At 31.0% G+C, this 22,628-nt stretch overlaps 1 protein-coding gene across 3 annotated transcripts; it reads right to left on the minus strand.

Annotated features, from left to right (window-relative positions):
• Positions 1-13,785: 13,785 nt before the first annotated feature.
• On the minus strand, positions 13,786-20,946 carry LOC110093118 (cyclin-dependent kinase F-3). 3 transcript variants are annotated; one of them, XM_020817907.2, is made up of 18 exons: positions 20,755-20,946; positions 19,048-19,392; positions 18,886-18,964; positions 18,558-18,626; positions 18,324-18,413; positions 17,725-17,872; positions 17,532-17,634; positions 17,396-17,448; positions 16,646-16,712; positions 16,306-16,414; positions 16,161-16,226; positions 16,008-16,076; positions 15,873-15,933; positions 15,670-15,780; positions 15,035-15,066; positions 14,877-14,922; positions 14,255-14,339; positions 13,786-14,141 (listed from the first exon to the last, which is right to left on the minus strand). In XM_020817907.2, exons 2-18 carry the CDS (start codon positions 19,053-19,055, stop codon positions 13,994-13,996), a joined length of 1,344 nt encoding a protein of 447 aa, XP_020673566.1. In that variant the 5' UTR covers positions 19,056-19,392; positions 20,755-20,946; the 3' UTR covers positions 13,786-13,993. The 3 variants fall into 3 exon arrangements, 2 of the variants coding, with proteins under 2 accessions (XP_020673566.1, XP_020673565.1); XM_020817906.2 differs by lacking the exons at positions 19,048-19,392; positions 20,755-20,946 and having other exon boundaries at positions 18,886-18,975; XR_002302668.2 differs by lacking the exons at positions 15,035-15,066; positions 19,048-19,392; positions 20,755-20,946 and having other exon boundaries at positions 14,085-14,141; positions 18,886-18,975.
• Between the last annotated feature and the right edge of the window lie 1,682 nt (positions 20,947-22,628).

Genomic DNA, 22,628 nt, shown 5'->3' on the forward strand with positions numbered 1-22,628 from the left:
GGCCTAGGCCCATATATTACTATAAAAAAGAGGTTACAAGTAAAGGTGAATACATGTAAGAATAATCCATCATAAGCAAAAACAAAAACTTATGAATGTCATATGGAAGAAAAAACCCCAACTATACCACCCATACAATAAAAAAATAACACAAAATTGAGGCAAAAGGAGCTGCAGCCAGCAAAACCTGCAGCACACCAGAATTGTGCAAGACCCCAGAAGAAGCCATGAGCTCACAGAAATTGATAGCGCTTCCCCTTCCCAGATGAAGAACTGGACCCTTATCATCACAGTCGCGCCAGGAGAAAAAGGAACACCTGATAATCGAGAAAACAAAGCCAAAGAGTCGGTAGAAAAACAGAACCAAAGTTCTCAAAATGAGCTCCATTGAGATTAACCAGGACTCAGATTTAAGAAAAAAGGCAAAATCCTTTGGTTGCCCGAAGAACATCCAAGGGGAACCGAAGAACATCCAAGGGGAATACAGATCTAGAACTTCAATTAGGAGCTTTATCATTGTCCTGGTTAATAAAATCAACCCCGCCAGTAAACAGCTCCAACCATCAGATTTATCCAGAAGAACATCAAAATTTCTCCACTTAGCGATCTTCCCTGTAATAATTCTTTTGACGGCAAACAACAAAGAAGAAGAGCTTTGAATTTCATTCCCAAATCTTCTACTATTCCTTTCCTTCCATAATTGGAAAATAATACAACAAACTATTAGAATATACGTAATTTGAGAACCAGAAAATTCAGTCTCCATCCATTGTTCTCAGGGAACTTTTATTACGTTCGGTGCAAGGACGTAGAGGAGCGTCCGGTCAGAGGCAATTTACCGTCAAAAAATTAGGTATTTGCTCGGTACAACTTGGTATTATTTGATAATAATGAGGAATACCGTTCTTTGAAGACCAATACCGAGTTATACCGAGTTTTTCTGGGAAAAACTCGGTACAACTTTGGTATAACTCGGTATTTGATCGGTAAAGCCCGGTATAACTCGGTATTGGGCCTTCAAATGATGGTAAGAATTAGAGAGAATGTTTATTTATTTTGCATCACAAATATAGTTTCATGTCAGAATATTCATGACAGTAAAAAAAAAAGTTAATATTCTTAGTATTTTATGAAAATGAAGCACATATATAAATAAAAAAAAAGTTGTAAGAGAGATCAGAGTTTATATGTGGTCAGTCGAAATGATTTCATTAGCGTACACTATTGATTATAAATATTGTTTTAACAACATTGATAAAATATGATAGACATAAACGGTATAAAATAGATATTATGGTGAAAGTTGCAAGAGCCTTATTGGCAAGTTAACCAACTTTAAAGACCTTTTGGTAATTGTCCTATGAGGAGAGAAAACTAAAGATAAACAAGTCCAAAATAAATCTTAATGTTGATATTAGGAGTCAAATTAGATGTCAATGACTTGAATTAGCTTTATAGACGACATCATGTATTGCATTATTAGCAACCACAAACTAGAAAGTCAAGGATCTTTAGGATAGTAAGGATATAATGCTAGGAGATTGTATTTGATCGATGCTAGTAGAAAGATTATAGTCATGCAATGGCGGTTTAAGTATCATAATCAAGCGATGATGGTCAGAGATTCATAATCGAGCGATAGTGTTTAGGTGACTGCACTCTAGACGACGATAGTTAGAATACCATAGTTGGGTGATTATAGTCATACGATATAATCAGACAACAATAGTTGGGCGATGATGGTTTAAGGATTGTAATCAAGTGATGGAGGTTGAAGGATTGTATTCAGGAGACCATAGTCAGGCAATGGTCGTTGAAGGATAATAATCAAGTGACAATGGTAAGAAGAATCTAGTAAAGCAAAGGTGATCAGAGGACCCTAATTGAGCAATAGTTGTTGAAGGTCATAGTCGTGTGATGATGGTCGAACGGCTAAAGTCTATCAATGCTCATTCATGTGTTGGTCTGAAACTGGTGGTCGGACGGACGGTGATTTAATGATGACAGTGGTTGTTAGAAGGTTATCCAATGGCAATGTTCAGTCTCATGCTGGCAATTCATTGAAGGTCTGACAATGTTGTTTGGATAGTTGTGTAATGGTGGCGGTCGAGTGGTGTCTCGATGATGGTGAACATGTTGTGTTCCAATAGTAGTGGTTTACAATCGGGTAGCATTTCGATGATAGTGATTGAGTTGTGTTATGATGGTGATGATAGTGGTGCTAGTGGTGGGGAATTGTTAGAAAATAAAATTTTAGTTTAAAATTCACACAAATGCAGGGATGCTCATATTCTTGTGATCGAATATGACATTGAGAATAGTATTCTATTTTGAAAGATATAAACAAAATTCTATATAGGTATGAGAATAGGGTTTTAAAAATCATTTACTTTCATAGTAAAATACAAATAAAAGAATAACATACTACCTCGAAAGACAAAAATGTCATTCTCAAATAGTATTTAAATATGAGAGTGGGTTTTTGAAAATTCACCAATTTTGTTATCAAATATCACAATAATCTTATCATATTGCTTCAAGAGGTGAACATGACATTCTACGAAGTAGTTTGAATACAAAAATTAACTTTTATAAAAATGTTAATATTCTCAGATATTTTGTCCCTATCTTTTGAGGTTTATTTTACACCGGAGTTATTGATTCCCCATAAAGATAATCCTTTATGATTAATCACATCTTATGATAATTAAGGCTTCGTTTGGGACGGTTTTTTTATTGCTTTCTAGAACGGAGTTTTAGTTCAAAATTAAAATTTTTTTTACTAAAACTCCGTTTTAGAAAGCAATAAAAAAGCTGTCCCAAAAATGAAGCCTAAACCTTCTAAGAATAATTTAAATTAAAATAGTTGCAAATATTTGTTTTAAATTTCAATGATTAAGACAAGGATAAGATGTGAGAAATTTTTGAAGGGGATTAGGTCAATTTGATACCATTCTTTCTGGAAGCCAAAGCATTGACATGTATGGAGCACTTTAAGATTAAGGGATCTCCTAGAAAGCACCCAAATCCATCATATATTGGACTTTAATATTTTAAAGAGAATATAGTATATTTAAGTTTGTATTTTATTAGTATTTGGAATTATATTTTCTGAGGGTGAGGACTTATGATTTGAAGTATGCCTAATAACCTCGATTTAAGTTGGGCACTACATAATAGAAATCTGAATCTATTCTAAGTACAGTTATGGTCTTACATATTGTCTGGAGTTGGATGCTAGCTAAAACACCTAATCATTTCAAAATCATGTTATCCAGTCTTTTATGAAAAGAGATCCCAAATTTTATTTTTGAAGTTTCCAATTTGATTTTTGCCTCGTGATTCGTGCCCCATCAAGATAATTTTTTGATGACATATCAATTATAATGAGGATCATATGCCTATGCATAATTTTGTATCTTGCAGGTATTTTTAATGACGATCAAGATTTTGCATATCTTTGATAGTTTGGATCATGACTTCATGTGATTATATAAGGTTCTTAACTATTATATAAAATACATGTGTTATATGTAATAAGTCATGAGCTATTCGTAGCGGTGCAAAATAATTAAACGAGTGGGGTTTAGGTTCAACCCGAAATTGACCTGGCCTAAATCTGATCAATCCGAACATGATCCGTTTAATAAACAGGTAAAAAAATTCAATCTGAATCTGACCCGCTAGCAAGCTAAACCTTAACTCGACCCAATAACCATTTTAATTTAAAAAAACTTTATTAGTTTATTAATCATAAAATTTAGTTTAATTAATTAAAAATAAGAAGTTTATACTACTTAATAAAAAAGTTAAGGAAAAATTGTAAGATTGGTCATTTTTCTATCAAAATTGGATTAGCGGGTCAATTTGACCCATTTAATAAACGGATCGGAATGCACATCCGAACCCAACTTATGCATTAAACGGATTAATCTGAATCCAAATTTTTCAAATCAAATTACTTATTGACACCCCTAAGCTAACCTCATGTGATTGTTATGCCTTCATGTTAAGTTTCAGTAATGATACATTGGGGGTCCGCAGGTAGTTTACCCCTTCTGTTGTGATCATTCGTTACTATCTTCTTTGATATGAATTAATCGGCAGGTTTTGACAAAAAATAGATGACGTAATACATTTAAATAATTTGATAAATTTTTTTTAAATTTTAATATTTACTTGAATGTAATTACAAGTTAAAATAGGTTTTAAACTCCACTAAACTATCAAGTTTGATGTAATTTCATATTTACATATAAAGCAAGTGAAATTAATATCATAATTAAATTCAATAGATTTTAAAACCTTATTATTTCAAATAAACAATTTGCAACAAATTATAAAATTTTAAAAAATCTATAATCTATTATTTCTTATAAAGTTTAATTTGCATAAAAAATAAGATATTAGCTTCCCATCATTCAACTCTATAAGACTTTATTTGAGATAGCTTTTGACCACTATTTCTTTGATACTTTTAAAAAAATTTATACAAAAATTTGCTTTAAAAAGTAGTAAGAAAGGCGTCGTCGCAAATGAAGCCTAAACAATTTATATTTTACAGTAAAAAATAAAAAATAAAATTTTTATTTTCAATTAATTTATTCTCAAATTTATATAAATTTGACTCTAGACTTCTTGGTTGAAAGCTTATGCTACTAATAGGCTGTATAAATAAATATTATTTAGGTTTTTCAAAATTTTTATTTGATTTTTCTTTTCTACCCAATTCAAAAATTATGGAGTTTGCCAACCAATCGAAAAGGTTATAAATGAATAAAAACTTATTTAGATTTTCATTCATTAAAAAAAAAATTATTCTTACTTCTGCGCAATCTCATTAAGATGCAATAATGAGTTTTTCTGTTCTCTGAGAACGTGCCCCACTGCTTTAATTAGCTGATAAAGGCTGCATTATTTTATTTTTTTTTTCAAAAATAAGGGAAGCCTCTAATAATTAAATAATATGAGAAAATTGTTAATAATTATTATTATTATTATTTATTTTCTGAGCATAAATTTAATAAATATTTTAATATTTTGTAACAAGAAATACTAAATGCATAAACAAAATTAGGAAACTAGTTTAGTTTAATATTTATATTAATAATATATAAATATTTTATTTAGGACAGTTTTCTACTTCTTTTACAAAAAAATTCTAATTCAAAAAATTTTCTACTAAAAAGTTGATTTAAAAAGTTTAAAACTTCGTTTGGGATGACTTTCTTATTGTTTTTTAAATCATCTTTTTAGTATCAAAATTATTTTAAGAAGCAGTAAGGAAGTCGTCCTAAATGAAGTCTAAGACTTCATTTTGGACGGCTTTTTCTTACTTTTTTTAAAGAAAATTTTTATTCAAAAATTTAATTTTATAGTAAAAGTTTATTTTAAAAGTAGTAAAAAAAGCAGAAATATAACATAAGTCTTCCTGGTGGACTTTTATGTTACTGCGGCCAAGTGTCATTTATTCTGGTGTTGTTAGGGCATCTCCAACCGAAACTCTCAATTTTCACTGCAAAATGCAGTAAAATAAAAAAGTGTCGTGATTCATCTCCAGTGGAACACTATTTTGCACCAAAATCATCATCGTTTCTTTCGCGCCTTTCTAAGATGGAGTTCGGTAGAGCGAAAGAAATGGCGAAAGTGAACAGTGTGACTCCAATATTTGAGTTGCACTGTTCATAAGCGACTGAATGCCGGCAAAAATGGAGTTTGGTTGGCACGTCTGAGACTCTCCAGTCGCTTGTGTGCCGAACGGTTGGAGAAGGCCTCAGGAAAAATGATTGATTTTTTATAGGCAAGTTGTTGGCTGCCATCCATTATTTATATATTTATTATTATTATTTAAGGTAAAATAGTGGTTAAGCTGGGCCAAGTTCTCAGAATTTTTTGTTTTTCCTTTTGCTGCAGAAGGTATTGATGCATTTGAGTCAGTTTTTCTGAAGTCATAAATTTTTTTGGAAGTATTATATATTTGATGCTTTTTTTGTTTTTGATAGAGTATAAAAAACTAGCTTGATTAAGTATGAATCTTAAGGCATACCTGAATTGAAAGATTCTAAGCTTAAGTTTAGGGCCATCTAAATTCTGATTTTAGTAAACTTATTGTTAAACTGATTGGCTCAAAGAGGCGAGCTTGATGACCCCGAAAATTAGCTGATCATAATCTAAATAAGTTCAAATCAAGGTCTTGAAGTATAATAAAAAACGTTAGAACATTAACTGAAGGAATAAACGATATCTAAATTTGGCATGTTGGTAGTCAAATCAAGCATCTCAATGAAATGAATCCAATGAGCCCAGGATCGCTAAATTCCAGCATCATTAAGACACTTAAATGCCAAATGAAATGCTCTATGATTAAGAGAAATAGTATGGACCATCCAATGGAGTATTCCAATTTTGTTTTTCATACTTATGAGACATACAAATTTAAAAAATCTCTCTATGAGAAGGATCATTGTCCAGAGATTCAAGAGAGCACAAATGTTCGAGGAATTCTAGAACTCGAGCAAAATTGCCATTGGCTATTGCTTGACAATAGTCATTGAACCTCTGCTTGATTGTCACCATTAGACCACCATCAATTAATCATCATCTCCTTACCAGAGTAATCGATCGCCAACTGATTGTTGCCATTAGATCACCACCCGACCACCATCATCGCCAGAACACCACTCTCAAACCACTATCTAATCGTCGCTATCACATCTTCAATATATAATAAACATCATCAACCACCATTCAATCATAGTTAGTCTGACAGTTGATGTCAGACATTGACCACAATATCATCACCATCAGACCTTCATTATCTGGCCACCACCATTGGGCCCCATCTAATTGTCATTGTCATACCTTTCCCTCTCAATAACAATCGTCAGATTACCATCCTGCTCTCCTTCATCAAATCTGCACAGACCGACCGCCTTTGTCAAACCACCCAACCATAATTTTCGGATCACTGCCATTTTTAGTGGTCATTATATCCTTTATGGTATCCTTATAGACTAATTCTTGAGATATTTTATCCTTTCTTTCCACTGCATAGTTAAACAAATCTATATTCCTTTCTGCACATCCATCTCTTATAGTTCACGCAGTCAAATTGGCTAATTTTCTTTCTACTTTATAGAGAGGTCTTATTATGCTCCATTTTGCCATAATATTTTATGTCATTTGACCTTCTCTTCCTCGCTAAAGAGCATAATCCAACTGCCACTTGATCAGGCTTTTGAAGGCCTTGTCTAGCAATGTTTTGGTCGACATATTATTTTTTAAAAATTTATGTGATGAGAAATATTTTTTTAATCAAATCGGTTAGAGTGCGATAGTCATAAATAAGTGCATGTATGACTTATATGTACAAACATTATGATATTCATAATAGCTTTCAAACACATAATAAAAAAGTCGTCCTAAACTAAGCCTAAGTTAGCTCCTCTAAATGGACCCTAAGTTTTCATTTCAAACAGCTTTCTTACTGTTCTTAAAGTAGCTTTTCAGTACAAAAATTAAAAATAATAATTTAAGAAGCAGTAAGAAAGCCATCTCAAACAAAGCTTCATTTGGGATGGCTTTTTTATTGCTTCTTAAAATGAAATTTTAGTACAAATATTAAAATTTTGTACTAAAACTTCGTTTTAAGAAGCAATAAAAAAGTCGTCCTAAACTAAGCCTAAGTTAGCTTGGTGATGTATCCTATTCTGTTTTTTCATATCCTTTTTTATGTGGTTGTTTTCTTTTAATTCATGTATGACCTAATTATGCTCTCATTTAAATTTTTGTTTATCTAAAACCACCCATCATAATTTGTATTAGAAAATTTATATGGATGTTATTTAAATCTTTCTTATATATAAATAGAATATTAAAAAAAAATTAAACTTATGTAATAGCACATTTGATAAACAAATTATTAAGAATTTAATGAAACATTTAGAATTAATTTATTTGTTTGGTGGTGTTATTGAGAAGTGGGTGATAATTTTTAAAATCATAGTAGTTAGGTGTTTGTTGTATAAATATGTGTGATTTGAATATTTTAGTAATGTGAAAATTAGTCTATCATTAGGAATGTACCCTATGAACTACAAGTGAGTGAAAATTAGTCTATCATTAAGAAGTTATCATGTTAATTACAAGAGGGGGAAGATATTGCCCTAAGAGGGAGATGTTGCCCTGAGAGAAGATGAAAAGAGAGAGCCTTTAAATCGAGGTTCTTCTCTGCTTTGAGGAAGGACAATAAAATTAAGTTGACGTGTTGTTGTTGATAGAAGGAATGAGTGACCCAAGAGTGGGAGTAGATGGCAGACATCTCTAAAAAATATATAGCAAGGGAGGAAGAAGAAGAATGTAAATGATAGTATTTTTTATGGTTCAAATTTTTAGCTTAATTTATAGTACATTAATGAAGAGGACTCCACCGTATTAGAAGAAAATAAAATATCTTATAAGAAAATGTTATCTCATCTTGGTGGAAAGAACTCAATGAGAAAGGTAATATGTAAGAAGACTGAAAATAATAAGCAGCACAAGGACTTTAAAAGATGCCTCACTGTGATTATAGAAGAGTATTTGTTTTTAACTAATGCACTTTATAAGCCTATGAGGATCTATGAAAAATAAACTAAGATAAGGTCCCAAAGACCTACCTAATAACATCGAAGAAGAGAGGGTTTAGTAGGGTTGAAATTTTTCATAAGAGTATGTCCCCATGTTTATTTAAATCCTAGGTGATAGTGATGGGAGGCTTTATGATGAAGACTGACAACTGAAAGTATTTATAATTATTTTTATATGTGGAGAAGTGATTTGGAGTTTATGGTGGAATGATGAGGGGTTTTAAAGGGTATGATGAAGGGAAAGCCAATACTAACTTCATTAGAGAATGTGATTTGTGAAGAGTAAATACAGTGAAATAGATGTGGAGGGTTAATCTAGGATATGAAATTAAAATCTAAATCTTTTAGCTGAGTTTTATAAGGGTTTAGTGTTTATATAATGCTGAAGAATATAATTAGTTACAATGGAGCCTAATCTTGGCCATGGGATTCCAAGTGACGTTTAGGATGATTCTTATGGCTTCAGTTATGGATGAATGATCTTGATAGATGGCTATGATGTGGAGTAAGATGCTATAAATGTTTAAAAGAAGATTTAAGAAGAGTGACCAATTAATCCCATCAAAGTTGATCTATGTAGGTCGTAAAGTACTAACCAAAGATAATAAAATTTTTGAAACTTTTCTGTCATTAAAATGTTAATTTTTTAAATTAAATGTCATCACTATTTATAAAGTTACAATGATTTCCATTATTTAAAAAGAAAAATTGAATTATAGAGAGAAAGTATGTGTGGCCATTAATGAAGGCATGCGTCAACTACTTTTATTAATGTTTTTATCTTCAAACATTCCTTAAGTGGAAAATTCAAACCTATTCTCTAAAAAATGAAAAGTCAGGTAGATACGTATTTGAAATTTAAATATTAAAACTCAAAATTAAATTATTTCTTCTTTAGTTGACACTTGTGATAAATCTTGATTAGGCTCTTAACATTTTCTTGAGCTTTTGCTTGGGATATAATAATTGGATATTTTGCTTTATTTGCTTGATCTAATTGATATGTAACATCACTCTGTATGGTACCCTGAGAATACTTTTGCTTAGAGAGTTGCATTTATGTTCTTCACTTTGTAAGTAAAGGCTCAAGGATGTTAAAAAAGAGAGTTTGGATAACCATGAATACTCCATCATGCAATACATGTACAAATGGCTTGATATTATCACGAGTTTCTTGCATGCACATTCAAGAGATGATGAAACTTATCAAAAGTATTCTCACCAATTCAATCATTAAAACTTTGATTCTTCATTACCTATGCAACTATGATATTTTCACTTGTAATATAATATATTTACATCATCGAATAGAGAAATAACTTATTACAATAACTTTGTTTGAAGATGATACCCAATCTTACTAGCAAATAAACTCAAGAGACAAGAACCCTAGAGCTTATGGTCAATAGGAAGGAAAGAAGAGGATTTTGGATGTTTAGGAGTAATGCTAGGTGAAGCTCGAAGGAAAATATTTCATTAACTCAGCAGGGCTTGAAAAAAAATCTAAAAGATAAAAAAAAAAAAAGCATCTTCACCCTTTAGTTATAAGCATTCACGGGTTACACGAAGGGCAAATCAGAAAAGATAAATTTCACAATAATAGTGAAGCCCAATACGAACTACTTAGGAAACATGTCGTAATCTGTTGGGTATCTTTTAGTCTCCGGGTACGTTCTCTTATGCTGAGTAATCATGAGCTAGTTGATGAAAGAGAGTCTTCTAATTAGTCGAGCTATAAAAATTTATGTTGGCGAGTCTTTTCGCCACAGTGGCAACCTCCTACTTGTAGCTCTTAGGTTGTTCTGATGTGGAGGTCAAATCTACTTAAGATATGGCGATTGCAATCTGATGGTTTTCCAATCACGCGAAAGTGTATTTGTATCTTCTTTAGGATAAATATTTCAAAAGACTAGAGTGATAAGTACCACATATGCCTTTTTGACGCTTGGATAAGGAAACTCTTGCTAAGAAGATGTGTTCACCAGGTTTGGGGAGTCCCATGTGAACCGTCGGACTTTCCCTTGTGAATGTTCTTCTTGGGTGGTTTTGTCCAGTCAAGTTCCAATGTTATCAGGTACGTCTAGTTGAGGCCGACCATTCTTGATTGAGTTAGAATTTTATACTAGCACTTATCAGGTATGAATCATTCTATCAATATTTGTTAAATATCTATAAGATACTTGAGAATATATGTATGATTATACATATTAGACCATCATCATAAACTAAGACCAACCTAGAATCAATATCATCTAATCATAATTTAATCAATTATAAAAAGACCTACAAGATTCTCTTGATTTCATTTTTATATAATATGGTATAATATATAATATAAATATTCAATTGTCTATAACTTTAGCTCTCCTACAAATTTGAGAAATATTCCTCACTAACCATACCCAAATTCTAAATCCACCATTAGATCTTACCTAAAACCAAATAGAGCTACTTTCCAATCAATACCCAAACCAATTTGCTATAGATAATAGCCAAATATTCTCACTTCTTGAACCCAAAAGCGCATCAAACATATTTTGGCAGACTGCAATTATTTGTAAAAAAAAAGTAAATAAATAAAAAATTATAATTATTATAGAAATAAAAAATATATATATCAACTTTTTTATTACTATCACAGTTTATTATATTTGATAATAAAAAAAAATATTCTCACAACAAATTTGGTGGCCTAAACACATTAAATTAAAATTCTGTTCAATTTAACTTAATTTCAAAATTAAATTAATAAGTTAGAATTTTGTAATCATAATAAATTGATCTAATTAATTTATAATCATATCATATAATTCTCATTAATAAAATAAAATAATTAAATAATAATAATAATATAGGACTAATGACAACTTCTGAAAATAAAAATAAAAATAAAAATAAATCAGCCAAAAAGTAGAATGGATAGAGCCCACAGCTAGACTTATTGGGCGGTGGTCATTTAAAGAAAAATGGATTATCCCCACCGCCCAAACATTATAATACAAAATCATGCTTAATGATGCATTAATTCATAATCAGTATAATTATGAGCAATCAAACCAATAAAAAATCTACTATCCACTATACCAAACTCATAACAGCTGGCTTTTGTCATAGGCCCTATGCAATTTAGGCTTCCTTTGGGACGGCTTTTTTATTGCTTCTTAAAAAAAAATTTAATACAAAAAATTAATTTTTATATTAAAAAGCTGCTTTAACAAGCAATATGAAAACCGTCTCAAACGAAGCCTTAGTCCCCTATAATGCAATAGTTTTAATAATTTTGATGTTTGATTGGATGAAAATGAATTCAAACTAAAATAAATATAATGTAAATCATTGTAGTTTATTTTTGAGGTAAATTAAACTCATCCAATTTTGAGCTTAAATATTTTACACAGCAAGCAAACTCACTTGACCGCTGCTGACCACTACTGCCAGCCTCCACCACTCGTTGCCGACCACCATACCTACTGGCAGTCACAACCACCACCCCTCCGACCACCACTGACGATCGTCGGCCACCACCATTGTTATTGACTATCATGTTTAAACTTTACAATATATTTATTTTTACTTCAAACCAAATTAAAAAATATATATTCATCTGAATTTACTTTATACTCGTTCAAATCACTTCAAAAGTATTTGTTTTATACTGTATTATTTTTACATTGCATTAGTGCATTCCTTTTAAGCTAACCAAATAGCTCCTATACCATACTCATAACAACTTTTGTTAAAAGAGGCACTATGCAATTTAGTCCCCTATAATTGCATTATTTGAAAATTATTTTCTATAAAACATTGCATTTTTACAACCATATTTATTCAATTCTATTTTAAAATTATACTAAAGTTGGTAAACTTAAATATTTAAGTGTGCTGATGGTTTGGATAAAATAAGGGGCGTGTTGTAAATTGTATGTTAAAAGGGTACCAAAGAGAAAATATGCTCTTTAATTTATATATTAGGGATCATATATTTGGGAATTTCTGATATTTTTAAATTAAATACTTAGGAGGTCTCTGTGTGAAATATGTAATTTATTTTATGCTCTGCCTTATTTGTAACTAATCTTATCTTTATTCAAATGTAATTATTTTCAAGACTTATTTTTAATTAATAAAAATTTTTTAAAAAGAAAATTGTCCTTAAGAAAAGGGACAACGTATAAAGAGTTTGAAACGATATTTAGAAAAAAAAAAGTTGTTTGATTGGATTTTAATTATCACATTTTACATTTTTTTAACATTTTTAAAATCTAAATAATAAAATTAATATCAGTGGCCCCTATAAAACAACCGCTGATCAAATAAATATTATTTTGAATAGATATAAAATGTTAAAAAATTATTTTAATTACGAGGGGGTTTACATACAAATTTTATAATAAATTTCTATATATAATACAAATTTTAATTTTTATTTATATAAACACTCAAATTTTAAAATAATATTAAAAGCATTATGGCCTATTATTTGCCAAAATATTGCTTATTAAGCGCTACATAATTGTGACAACCATCACTCAGCATTCCTTAAAAAAAAAAATCAAGTGTAGATATTACATATATATCTTATTAGATATATTTATCAAACTTTATAGATATAAGATTATTAAAATTTTTACAATGCAAGTTAAAAATATAAATATTACATTTATAATTTCAAGCATCTACTTCACTCAAAATAAATTTTATTGTGCTCCAACTTTGAGTTATGATTTTCTATTTTAATTAAAAAATCTCTTATTAAAATAATATTTTAAAAAATAATTCATAAAAATTCATTTCAAAATTGAGCATGTATCAGGACTTCTCAATAATTATGAATTGATCCTTACTATACAATATATATTAAATATATACAATGAGTTATTATTTTTAAATAAACAAATAGTTTCATCAAATAAATAAAAAATTAAAAAATTGATAAAACTTTATTTTAAATAATAATCTTATTATTTTTTAAATTTTTAAGAAAACTTACTATTCAAAGAGATAAAATAATGCACAATAATGCTTTCTTTACAAAGCACAGCCACAAATAGGTTGGTAAGATCGGGTAGGTATTCAGGTTACCTAAACCCAACTGCCTCCTCAACACAACAAATCACAAAATAATATTTTATTTTTATCATAAAAAGATAAAAAAAACAAAAAAAAAAAACAATTTCATATATTTCAATAGCCATTCTCAAATTGTTTATCTACAAATGGAGTTAAAAAAAAAAAGAAAAGAAATAACCAAAAACAAAACTTTTGATTTACAATTATCCACAATTAAGCAACACTTATTGGAGTTAAATGCCATTAATTGCACAGATTCTAAAAAAAAAGAGAAAAAAAAATTTGAGAAACTGTATTCACTGAAAGAAAAAGTCACGGTGGATCGGTAAAGATGGGCTCATCATCGGTGCAAACAAATGGCAGTCCATCAAATTTGGCTGCTGCTGATGGGGGGTGTCAAACGAAGAGGATTCTGGAATGCTGAAAGGAGGAATGGGAGTTTGGCTACAAGGAAATAAGTCTCAAGCAATTTAAGAGATGAAGAAGAAAAAGAAACAAAAAAATTTAAGGTTCTTTAATCCCATCACAAAGAAAAAAGAAAAAAAAAAAAGTTTTACCTATTCGGCATGTATGATAATGAAAGTGAAGTCATTGCTGGCAAATTATTCATATTGTTTTCAGGAGTAATCAGAGGCCAGAAGACTGCAGAGAAATAAAATAGAGGATTTTGGTCTGAGGAATTTGGTTAATTCTAGTAAATATATCTCATATTAGAAGCTACATTTAACTGCTGAAGTGTTCTTAAAGGTTTTATTTGGGACGATTTTTTTATTGCTTTATAAAACTAAAAATAATAATCTAAAGCTACCCCAAACAAAACCGAAATATATCAAGTTTCAAAAGTTACAGCAGCTGTAAGGAAAAGGAACATTTTTCTATATAGCAGCTGCTTAGTTTTTATCAAAAATGGTGTTTTTTTTTTAATGCTATGTAAAGCTGATTTTTAGTATAAAAATATTTTAAAAGTAGGAAAAAAATAGTAATCTAAAGCTGTCCCAAACGAAGCCTAAACATATCATGTTTCAAAAGTTACAGCAGCTGAAAGGAAAAGGAACATTTTTCTATATAGCAACTGCTTAGTTTTGCAAATCTCAATAGAGAAAGTGCTTTCATAAGTAATGCATTTAAGAATAAGCAATTATATAGGCGAATGTTCATGCAAAAGGTGGAGTGACTAACCTAATTGCTCAGAATGGTGCTCATATCCAGCGCAAAACAAGATTTCCTGCACATCATATTAAGTTATGAGGTTAAATAATCCAAAAAGAGCATTCAACCAGTTAAATAGAAATTAAGCACGTGCATCATGAATGTGATTTTGAATAAAAAATTTTAACCTTTTCTGAACGTTGAGAATTGTGATAGGTATCTGTGAATGTAAGAGAATCAATCAAAACCTAATTCAATAAAAAAGTATTGACAAACCAAACAGAAGCTGCAAATACATCTCTTAAAATATGAAGAACTAATTTAGCTATATTAAAGAGAAAAAACTCTTAGAAAAAAAAAAAACTAATTTAGCTATAGAATGCACTAACAATAGTAAAGAAATGATCAAATGCTTCTATATACATTAAAGCATTATTTGGGACAGCTTTTTTACTGTATCTTAAAGCAACTTTTTAATGCAAAAATTAAAACTTTTGCATTAGAAAACGGCTTAAAGAATCAGTAAGAAAGCCGTCCCAAACAAACCTTAAGGCTTCATTTCTGAAAGCTTTCTTACTATATAAAACAACTTTTTAGCATAAAAATTTTTTGAACTCAAAAATTTTTGTACTAGAAAGCTCTCTATAGAAAGCAGTAAGAAAACTATCTCAAACGAAATCTAAGACTACTAATAACACATCATTTCATGCAAATGATGTTAAAACTTCAAATTGCTATTATTCTTTTAAATACTAGATTCTGCAACCCAAATATGATTAGATTTACAAGGTCCTAAGGGGAATTAATGAAGGCAAATGGTTACCAAGATTAGGAATGCTGCTGGGTTCGATTCCCAAAGTCAAACCAAGAAAGCATTCCTCCTCTGATTCATTGTCAAAGTCCCATAGGCTTAATTCAAGATTTGGACTAGATCCTGAAAACAATATATACAGAAATTCAAATCTTAGAAATTGAAAAACATAATAAAGACAAACAAAAATCACCAGTCAGTAATCAGCAGCTCACCAGTTTGGTTTGTGTTCACAGGAAGAAAATCCTGGAGGGGATAGTGAACATATGTAGCCACCTGAACAAAGCACCGAAGTTGGAGAGAGCCATATCCAATTTATATTTTAATTAAAAAATGGTTCAAAGAGTTACGTGGAAAAACGGATGTTGCAATGACTGCTCTGCAGTTAGTCTATTACGGGGGTCCCAGGAGCAGAGTTTCTATTTAAATTCAATTATAAAAGACTTGGTTTCAGTAGAAACTATGTAGAATTCATGTAAAGAATGGGCAATTACCACAAGTACCTGGATCAAATCAATTGCTTCCATACTAGCATTTGGGATGATATCGGCCAGATTAGCCCGTGGAGCCTAGAACATTACAGAAGAAAAGGTCATGGAAGCTATAAAATCATTAGAAGCCCATAATTCTCCAGGTAAATTATTCTACCTGAAAGAAATTAAAACCAATGGCTCGGGACAATTCCATCCCCTCAGGCCATATGTTGTAATCTGGGGTCCCAAGCACATTGCATATCTTAAACATTTGATCTGTTTCACTGAAAAAACAAAAATCCGAAGTCACAAGGACTAAATTTAACAAATATTTTGAGTTTGTATACCATAGTTTAACTTCAAACAAAATTTGAAGTCATGAAAAAAAAAGTCATTATTTAAAACATTCATTAGCAAATAGAATACAAAGAGACTTATTTAATGCTAAGAGCCGTTGGAATGGAGGAAAAAGGAGAAAATTTTGTTGCTTGACTAGACAAAAGAAAGAAGTTTACCTTTGACCCGGGAAAAGTGGATAGAGTGCGAAGAGCTCAGCCAAAATTGTTCCAACAGCCCACATGTCTAGAATTTTTCTTCATGTTAGCAAAAGCAACAACAACAAAAGCAATGAAATACCAAAATATAAGGCCCTATATTCCATACAGAAATTTTCAGAATATATTTTTTAAGCCAACAAGTTTTTATCACTCTGTGAAATCTAAAATAGGCTTACTGCTTGCTGCCGCACAAGAATAAGAAACTAATGCAAGTAGGCAAAAAATGAGAAAATAGTGTATATTGACATGATAGTAATCAAGTATGCCATACTTCAGAATGAGAAACAAAAAAGAGAACTTGAAGATTATCCATCAGGATTTTGGGGATTATAATAGCTGCACAATAAGAGAGATGTTGACTGATTTGCATGTACTTTTTTTAACTTTGTTCAAGCTACAAAGAAAAAGGAAATCTAACTAAAGTATTTCAATGATTTGAGGTTATGCATTGACCAAGTTCTTTAAAAAGTATGATTTCATAATGCAAACTACAATAATAAGTAGAACAAAGATAAGAAAAACTTTCGCCAAGAACTTCACCGCATAGAACTAAAATTAGAGACAAACAGCATTTCAATATAGGTCTTTCAAAGCAATTTGAAAGAATAGTTTTTAAGATTACAGCATGCTTTTATTGACAGCAATTAAATTAACCGGAAAAGAATTACTGAATTCCTGAACCTATGTAGGTAGGATGACGTAGCATACCTATTGCAGGTGAGTATGCTAAAGATTGAAGCAAAACTTCCGGCGCTCGATACCTTGTAAAAGAGTATTCAACAATATTTTATGAAATAACTTAAGCTACACAAGGTCTAAAGTTAGGTGGGCCGACGAAACACACCATCTAGTAGAAACATAATCAGTATACGGAGCCTGAGACATTATTTCTCTTGAAAGTCCAAAATCACCAATCTTGACGATGTCATTTTGCACCAATAAATTCTCTAAAAATCAAATTCATAATCATGCGTTAAGAATAAATTTATCGCACTAAATGTCCAAAAGAAAAGCAAAGATGAGTGCAAATAACCGACCAGGTTTCAAATCCCGATGGAAATAGCCATTTCTGTGCATATAGGCAAGCCCTTGCAAAATTTGTGACATTAATGTTCGTATCTCCGACTCCGAAAAATGGCTTTGTCCGATTTGACGATCTCTCATGAATTGATAAAGATTGCAATCCTAAATACAAAAATTTTATAAGTATAAACAATTCGCAATATCCCGTCATATTAAAAACTTCGCAGTAGTCAGGTTTTGATTAGGTTCTAGATGCTTCCATACCAAACAAAGAATGAGCACATGAAAATGCTAATGCATTCACCATCAAATAATGATAGCCAGATATAGTATTCACAACAAATGGAAAAAAAAAATGCTCACACTGCACAACACAGCAGTGGTAGCACACCGTAGAACAAAAGCAAGCATGACATGATGGAAGTCCAAAATAGACAAAAATTTTTATTGAAACATAGACTAAATAAGATACATTACCAAGAAAAAGTGTATTTTGTAACCAGGAACAATATGTTTTCAAATTAAACAACAGTAAAATCTCATTGACTTACTGTAAATATCACTTTCTTTTGTATTTCATACTTAAAGTAAAATAAAAGAACCAATTCCTCACCATGTGCTCGAAAATAAGGAAAAGCTCATAATTCTCCTTGACGATCTCCTTTAGCTTAACAATATTGGGGTGGTTCAGCTTTTGGAGCAACTGCAGAAGCAGCAAGTTACAATGTGTTAAAAAAACAACTTCAAGCCTTAATCCCACTATGTGGGGTTGGTATGTGCTCAACATGAAATAAAAATAAAAATAAAAATAAAACATGGCTGCCCATAATTGTAAAAAGAGACAAACCTTAATTTCTCTAAGATTCAAACACTCCTCCCAATAGTAAAACTTTCTCTTCATTTTCTTAACTGCAACCTGAAATTCACATACGATGGTATCAGCGAACTTTCTTTTTCCTTGAATAAGTTTGCCAAATGAAGAGAGTATTATTTAAACTTCATAAAAACAGCAAACAGTAAATGCAGATATTGACCATTCAAACTTTAGTATTCATGGTACGTGAAATGATCTTCAAGTTTATGCTTTCACTACAGATACTTAAATATCGTTCATACTATGGTCATATTGTACCATGCTTTGTAAAATGTATTTCAAATAAAAGTTAAATACTTACTATCTCGTTATTCATCAAATTGAGAGCCTTGTAAACATTTCCACACGTTCCATCCCCAATCTCCTTTAGAAGTCTGTACCTGCAGATCATTTAAGCAGGAAGCTCCAATTAAAACTGTTTGCTTAAGCTTCTCCTCATGATAAACTAGTCTCACTAACTAACCTTTCCATGATTGTCAATGCACTAGGATGGGATCAACACAATTTCACAGGACTGGAAGGGAAATAAGGAAACGAGCAAAGTATTTTACAGAGCTTTGCGTAATTTGAAGCAGTTACAAAACATAGTAATCTGTAGCAGGCTTGAAACATTCTCAACAGAGCTTCTCTAAACTGCAAAAACAAGAATCATCTGCATGCAAGAACTTCAATAGCCAAAACTTCTAGCAGCTGAGAACTTAAAGAAAGGCTTTCTGAAAGCTCAGATCCCAAGAGGCTAGCGATTGTATGCTTTAGATCCATTCACCAAAAAACCTGCTCTACTTTTGTAACAACCAAGTTGAATGAGCTGCAAATAAGAAGGCATGTGTTGTAACTATGTGGAAATAAAGTCCAAAAACTATAATAAGAGCTTTAATGGTAGTAGACTGTGCAAGTCAGTTAACTAAACATGGCGTCTTTCTACTAATGACCCAAACAAAACATATAAATTCTTGAAAGGATCGAGGGCAAGCAAAGTAATTGAAAGTCCAATCTTAACTACCCTTTATTGCCCTTTAATATTTCTATTCATATTTAAGTTTACTGGCCAAAAAATAAAAGGGAAAAATCACCACTCATGGGTTATCCGTGTTCAAAGTTAAGAACTTAAGATAACGCCATTGATCATGGATACATAAAAACTGCAAAATTAATTGATTTGACAATCTAAAATCTATTAAACATATTCATTACCTTCAAAGAGTAACCATAACAAAGTAAAAAAAACAAGCAGAAACCTTTTTGAGCCGCTAAATACCAAAAACATAACCATAACACCTAAACATTACTATTATGCATCAATTGGGAGAATTAGCGGTCCACTTATAGCATAAGCAAAGGGCCTCTAGGGTCTGGGACTATCCAAATTAAGAATTTTACAACATATACAAAAAGATCCATGTGAAACTAACAGTTTTTCTGACTATTGGGATTCTCATAAACAGGTAACACCTCATAAGCCGAAAGTTCTCTTGTGCCGAACATACCGACTTGCTAGCAAAAGGTCCTCCCCATAACATGATAAGCCGCAAGAGAAAATTTTGACCAATGATCCTTCCATGAAAGAATCAAAATTGGCTCAACATGCCTTCCCGTCAAAGTATTCAAAAATAAGGTAAATTTGATGAATGCTCAGAGGAAAACAAAAGAAAAGCAATGAAATAAAATCTTCAAGAAATCATCACTTTAAAGCACAATCCTAAAAAAAGAAAGAAGATACAGGGTTATGAAGGAAAGAAAAAAAGAAAATTTCAATAGAATTAAAATTTTTTTAGCAATCAATAAATGCACTAAGAAAGGGGAAAGGGGAGACACAAGGGCGGCGGAATATGAGCATACATTTTTCATCAATTAAAAAAAAATTAACTGTGCAAATTTCCCATCTACCATATCTCCTAATCTGTTATAAACGTCACAAGAAACTACAGAAACTTCTCTTAAATTTATAACGATCAAAGAAATACGACTATCGGCGGTCTTCAAACGGAGACCTCCAATCAAGAAAGAGAGAGGGAATAAAAAAAAACAGAAAGAAAGGAAAAATATTTCTAGCTCCGATTAAATCAAACAACAACTCTCTTTGGCACCACCCAAATGCATCATTCAAACTCAGAAACAGAGATCGTCAGCAGTGTTGCGGATAAACAGAGAACAAATAAAGAGATCGCACCATTTAAACGACTTCCAAGTGAGGATGAAGAAGGAGAAAATTCCTCCAATGATATATGATCTTCGATGAATTTGAAGAAGAATTGCTTCAGTTTGAAGATAGGGAGAGGGAGTGGGAGAGGCGAGAGAATAGCAAGACGGGCGGTAAGGAGCGGAATTCGGGCCAGAGCGAGGGGGAAGGGAGAGAAAGGGGTCCTGGACATTGTTTAATATTTATTTCATATTACTATAAAGCCCCAATATTTAGATTAAATAACGAAAATACCAACGTCGTGGTGGGCGCATTGTAAATAACGTATAAGATAGGGGTGATTCGGTTATTTCCCGGAATCGTAGTGGTATCCGTTTCGAAAAATTTTTAGGGAATTGGCGATGGGATCCGCCCAAAACCGCCCGGCTAAACCAAGTCGCGTGACAGTGGGGGTGGGGATGGGGGACCACGAATTATTAGATTAATTGAAGGGTTTTTTTCAATTAAGTAAATGAAAATAATTGTAATATTTTTTATTATTATCAAATTAAAATTTTACTATATAGATTCATAAATATCTAATTAAAGAATATTTTCCTAAAAAATAGTATGCAATGCCACTCAAATTTAACAAATTATTAAATTAGCTCCTTATATTAAAAAATATCGTTCTAATTAAATTATTGAAAATTTGATAAAAATAAATATATTAATTAGTATTTTATTGCGTCCTTTTAGATTTAAGTTTTGTTTGAGACAACTTTATTATCATTTTTTAAAGCATGTTTTTTGTAAAAAATTAAATTTTTGCACAAAAAAGTTCTTTAAGAAGCAATAAGAAAGGCGTCTCAATCGAAACCTTAATGTTAATATTTAAGAAATAAATATTTAGACATTAATTTCATAATTAGCCTACTTCTGGATGTTACATAGGAAATTACTTATATACACATGTTTGTTCCATGTTAAAAAAAAAACTAATTTATAATTTTATTTTATTTTTGCACAAATTGAACATAAATATGCAGTAAAGATATATGAAATATGCATATTTATTTTGTTTTGAAAATTTTATATTTATAGAAATTGATAATTACATATTTACTTCTTACCATATATAAAAATTTCACTCTCAAAGATAAGGAGAGATAAAATTCTATGAACCTAGGGACAAGGATTTTTTTGGAAAAATTTATAGGGAGAAAAAGTGATATTGCCTTGTGCAATCATAATATATATACTACTCTTTATTATTATTATTATTATTATTATTATTATTATTATTATAAAGGTTGATCCTCACATTACTGAGAAAAATAGGAACACAATGCAAACAATTTGGAATATTGGAGATAATTTTTTTTGATGTGGTAATTTTGATAAATGACAATGTGCATGAATTGATAACAAAGGAAAATATTGGTGTCAAGATGGATTGAATATGAAAGGTCATAATTGTCGTTGCGATTTGGATGTTGGTCTACGAATGTTGGCAACATAATGTTCTCGGATGTCAATTGATTAAAGATGTTATGAGACATTGATTGACGAATGTCTTGTAGCACTTTAAAGTGCATGGATGGTTGTCTTAAGGCTCTAAAGCATTCCCTTTGCCAAGATTCTATATAATTCCTAAGTGCTCCTAATTAAAAATGCGAAAATATAGGGAGAACTGAGATCCTTTATAGTCTTCAAGTGGGATGATATGATCCTTATTTTGAATTATACTAAAATATTTTACATTCTTAGTAATAATGAGCACAAAGAGCATTCCCTTAGTTGATTAAAATGTGACTCAACAATCACACCCTTAGGAAAATTTAATTAACTTCCTTATACCTCAAACTAATTGAGTAGATGGTAGTAATTTGGTTGCGACTGTTGACATAAAGTCTATGATGTTT

Source organism: Dendrobium catenatum, unplaced genomic scaffold (genome assembly GCF_001605985.2).
Source record: "Dendrobium catenatum unplaced genomic scaffold, ASM160598v2 fragScaff_scaffold_216, whole genome shotgun sequence".
NCBI lineage: Eukaryota > Viridiplantae > Streptophyta > Magnoliopsida > Asparagales > Orchidaceae > Dendrobium > Dendrobium catenatum.